We start from the raw sequence: 5,000 nt of genomic DNA, 5'->3' as shown, positions 1-5,000 counted from the left end.
TCCGACATGAATTCCGCCGGTTCGCTTGGAGCCGTTTATCACAACCATTACCACAGCAGGCGGTCATCGCCGCGGTATTGATTCAACAATGTCCTCGGCTGTTGTGACAGGAGGTCGCAGTTTATCAATACAGTCATCTCTGTCCAACTGAGTGTGGATATCAGATAGGCCTAGGCAAGTTTCAAAACCTGTGCCAGCGGATAAGGCCTGTTAATAATAGCCTGAAGCATGGATATAGGAGTCTGTTTGCTGGGTAGGCTGTATGGTAGACTCTTTAAACATACCCTGGATTGTTCATACTAGTCTCCAACGGAATATGAAATACGGTCTGTGTGCACGTATTATCTGCCTATACCAGCTAACCCTAACCCTAACCCAGCAACCTGTGGTGCTGTAAGATACGTCAAAAAACTAAATATAATATTGTTTGGCGGTTAGGCAGAATTAAGCATAAACTTGGAGTGATTAAAGTTAGGCATTAACTTCCGAGTGGTTAAGCTTAGGGTAAGTTGTCAGGGGAAGTATATTAGCATAAGCAACAACAATTAGCAAGAACTGGCACCAAAAAAATCGTGTCCCAAGCGACGTTCTGGTTGCAAATCGGGCGGCTCAGGCCTCCACCACCCCGCCAACTACTACTGCGGCGTGCCGCCTTTCGTATTTACCTGTCAGTATCGCAGGATAAAACGATATTCTTTGGTCTGCAGAAACGATCCCCCCCTCCCCCAAACGTATTCATTTGGAGACTGCGTTGTCAGTCTTCAGTAGGCTAGTTTCGTTTATGTACCATCTCTGATGACATTGAATTGGGAGGATTGCTAACAACTCCTTCCTCCACAGACCGCGGCGGCGCCGTTTCTCCCCCATGCGCGCCGAGGCCAGGAAAGTTCCTGCCTCATGTAAAATTAAATGACTCCTTCTGTCTGTTAAAAAAACATTATAAATCTTTAAAGACCAAAAAAAAAAAAACATAACTCGATGTCTCTGCCTAAGAAAACGCGGCTTCCAACACGTGGACAAAGAAAAGGAGAAAAACAAAAGTCAAAGCCTAATATGTCCTGGACTATTCATTCCTAAGTACAGTACGCCTAACTTTCCCATTCTTCATCTGCGATCTTCTGTAATGGCCACTGTCAGTATAGGAGCGTAGTCTAACGGTGTGATGTAGCTCTAAGGTTTCACCTTGACCTAGATAAACAGTAGGCACACACACTCCCACACCTGAATTGTAATATCACCAAAAGGTCTGAGTATGAGAGAGAAACCTGACAGAAAAATCTGCTTGAACAATGGCAGATACCGTAACTCTATATCGATACTGCAGTGTTCTGTTGTGATCCATATTGGTCTGTAATTGTTTGCATTGATCTGGGCTGGTCTGTAGTGGTCACTAATGATCTGTAGTGGCCTCTAATGATCTGTAGTGGTCTCTAATGATATGTAGTGGTCTCTAATGATATGTAGTGGTCTCTAATGATATGTAGTGGTCTTTAATGATCTGTAGTGGTCTCTAGTGGTCTTTAATGATCTGTAGTGTTCTGTACTGTACTATTCTCTATAGTGGGTTGACACATTCCCTGCATGGCACGCGCAAATGCTCTCTGCTCCATTCCCTGATTAGCTTGGACAGGTGCCTAATGAACACACAGGGCCTTATCTGATGCTGGCCTGATCAAACACAGCCTAATGGCCCCACAGCACATTTATATTCATGTATGGACAAGGACATTTGGCTCACCCCCAAAGGTTGCTTCCCATAAATGAGATTTGTACACTATGTAGAACACACCCCAAGCGGCATGCTTGGGGGTCAGATCAGATTAACACACTTACAGATACACACACACACGCACACACACGCACAGACACACACACACACAGATAGAGACACACACACATACACACACACACACAGACAGACAGACAGACAGACAGACATGCACACACACACACAAACACACACGCACGCACACACACACACACACACACACACACACACACACACACACACACCCCAGAGGAGAGGTGAAGAAAGAAGGAAAGCAAGAAAGGATACCAGCCCCAGATCAGAAATGGAAGTAGAAAAGACAGGAGGAACCCAGGGACACCGTGTCAGGTGTCATTTCACATGAGCCTCCTCCCGGCTGAGACGACACGCTCACAGCGTACACGTTATCCCTCCTTCCCTCCTTCCCTCCCTCCTTCCCTTATCTCCTCCGTCAGCTGTTAGCGTTTCAAGAACAGAGGAAAACCTCGCTGCCAAGGCTGATCAGGGACCTGTCTTCAACGGGAGTTGGGTTTGGGTAGATAGAGGGAGAGGAAAGCTGTGTGTGTGTGTGTGTGTGTGCACGTGTGTGTGTGCACGTGTGTGTGCGTGCGTGCATGTGCCTGTGCGTGCGTCTGTGTGTGTGTGTGTGCGTGTGTGTGTTAGTGAAATGTAATGCAAGTGTTTTTATAAGAGAGAGACCAAGGATCGAAACCTCCCTGGGGTGTTTAGATCAGACATCTGCAGTAACCCACACCTGTACTTTAAGGACGGGCATCTGAGAGGGCTTACCTGGAGGCATCGAAGCTGTCGTAGGACCCCACGGTGTAGTGTCGGAACAGCTTCCGCCTGTCGGAGCGGTCCGCCCTGGTGTCTGTAGGAGCAAAGGGGTCCCCGATCAGTATCCACATTCAGAGTCAGACGTCAGAGAAACGACCACAACGCAAAGACCACAACACGAAAAAATGTTGAATTCCCCTCCAAAAAAAATGCAGCCCTGCAGATCTCTAGTGAGATAACGCAGCGTTCTATGGTGGTCAGTAACCAACCAACAACCAACCAACCCACTGTCGCCGACTGGAGGATGGATCTGAGACCCGAGACCTCAATCCTACTCACTAATCCCGTTTTCCTTGAGAAACGTCAAGACCAGTGAGCTTTCCTTAGTCCCTGCCTGGCAAAGAGAAGACCTCCCAGTCTGTGTCCCAGATAGGGAGACTGGAATCTGGACCCAATAAGTGTTTTGTTTTTTCCCACCACAGCGCCTCCTGGTGGCGGGGGGGAATACTGGCGGGTAGAGGGAGATACAGAACACTGCTGTTGCTGGTTACAGAACATCCCCCATCACACTTCTAGAATACCATCTCCGTGGAGACCAACTGAGGACCGTGGAATACAATCCCAGCCAAGGACAATGTACTCCAAAGACTTAATGGAAACAAGACCACCAATGGAATATGGAATACATCGATACTGGATGGATAGAATGGACAAGAATGTGTGAACGCCAGTTGGGTGGGTGCCTGTAAACCGTACATACTGTAAACACTTAACAATGTAAACATCAAAGGAGATTCATACTGTATATATTTTTTCCAAGGTAACCCGTCACGCTGACTACAATCTCCTGTGAAAAAGACACCAACCAGTACTTGTCAGTACTTTCCTTTCTTCCAGTCATACACACACACACACACGCATGCACACACACACACATGCACGCACACACACACACACACGCATGCACACACACACACATGCACGCACACACACACACACACGCGCGCAGACACGCACACAATCACACACGCACACAATCACACACGCGCACACACACACACACACACGTGCACACACACGCACGCGCACACACATACACACACTATCACACACACATACACACAATCACAAACTATCACACACATACGCACACACACACACACAATCACACACATACCATCATTTGCCATCGCTTCCATTTCCCCTCCTGAGTCTTCCTCCCTCTTCCTCTCTCTTCCTCCCTCTTACTCTCTCCCTCTCACTGTCATTCTTTCACAGACACACTCTTCCTCGTGCTCTCTTTCTCCTTCTCTCTCTCCCTCTCTCTCTCTTTCTCTCTCTCCCTCTGATCCAGGCTGTGGCAGAAACATGCCAGGAAAGTTCCCAAATTCCCAAATCCACAGTGTCTACAGAAAAAAAAAGTGGAAAAGCGGACAAGCTGTCACACTCTGAGCAAGGGGAGAGAATCTGGTCTCTCAGCTCCCTGCTTACTGCTGTGAGCAGGAGAAAAAACAAGTGTGTGTGTGTGAGAGAGAGAGAGAGAGAGAGAGAGAAAGGAGAGAAACAAATACTATATCACAACATAGGCCCACTCCATAGCAACTGTTGTTTTACAGTGTCGAGTTTGTTTCCATGGCCACGGATCAATGGAGAAGGTGCACGTGTGGTCGCTGTAAAAGACTCCTTTGTGTGTGTGTGTGTGTGTGTGTGTGTGTGTGTGTGTGTTGGGGGAAGGCGGAGTAATAACTGATGTACTCCATTTCAGTGTCTTTACTTTAGGAAGCTGTATACGCCCCCAATCCCAACCCTCCCCCTCCCTCCCTCTCTCCACCCTCCTCCCTCCCTCTCTCTCTCCACCCTCCTCCCCCCATCTAAGTAACACTAATCTGACACAGTTTTTGGGGGTGGCATAAAATGGGTAATAAATCTTTATTATTTATGAGTAATAAATCATCTTTGCAGGGCTTAAAGTATTTTGTAGGATTACAGTTCACTTACAGTAGAACATCCACGCGGCGATATGATTGAAGTTACGAAACAAACTAAACAGCGAGGCTTTAAGACTTGATTTTATTGTCCTGCTAAAACTGTCTTCAGACCCTGTCAATTCAGACCCAATCAGAGCTGGGATGAGGTCTGTACCTGTGAGTCACTGTCTTCAAAGGAACACCACGTCTGTGCGTGTGTGTGTGTCTGTGCGTGTGTGTGTGCGTGTGTGTGTGTGTCTGTGCGCGTGTGTGTAAGGATGAGAGCTGTAAAGACAGGGCGCGTCTTTGTGAGTGATTTTCATAGGAACATGGAACTCTCTCTCTCTCTCCCTCTCTCTCTCCCTCTCTCTCTCTCTCCCTCTCTCCCCCCCCTCTCTCTCTCTCTCTCTCTCTCTCTCCCTCCCTCCCTCCCTCTCTCTCTCTATGCTTGTTCACTCTGATGTCACGTAGAGCAACATTTTTGATGG

General features: G+C 47.6%; 1 protein-coding gene across 1 annotated transcript in view; it reads right to left on the bottom strand.

Annotated features, from left to right (window-relative positions):
- LOC310819471 (SH3 and multiple ankyrin repeat domains protein 2-like) overlaps positions 1-5,000 on the bottom strand; it is a gene marked incomplete at its 3' end in the record, with an annotated part of 107,786 nt that overhangs the window by 30,867 nt on the left and 71,919 nt on the right. Inside the window, exon 11 of the mRNA XM_083690776.1 lies at positions 2,558-2,639. Coding sequence (XP_083546902.1) covers positions 2,558-2,639 — 82 coding nt within the window. The remainder of the gene's footprint in view (positions 1-2,557; positions 2,640-5,000) is intronic.

Source organism: Argentina silus (genome assembly GCF_951799395.1).
Source record: "Argentina silus genome assembly, chromosome: 19".
Lineage (NCBI taxonomy): Eukaryota > Metazoa > Chordata > Actinopteri > Argentiniformes > Argentinidae > Argentina > Argentina silus.
Note: the sequence above shows the minus strand (reverse complement) of the source record. Positions and strands in the feature narration are given on the sequence as shown.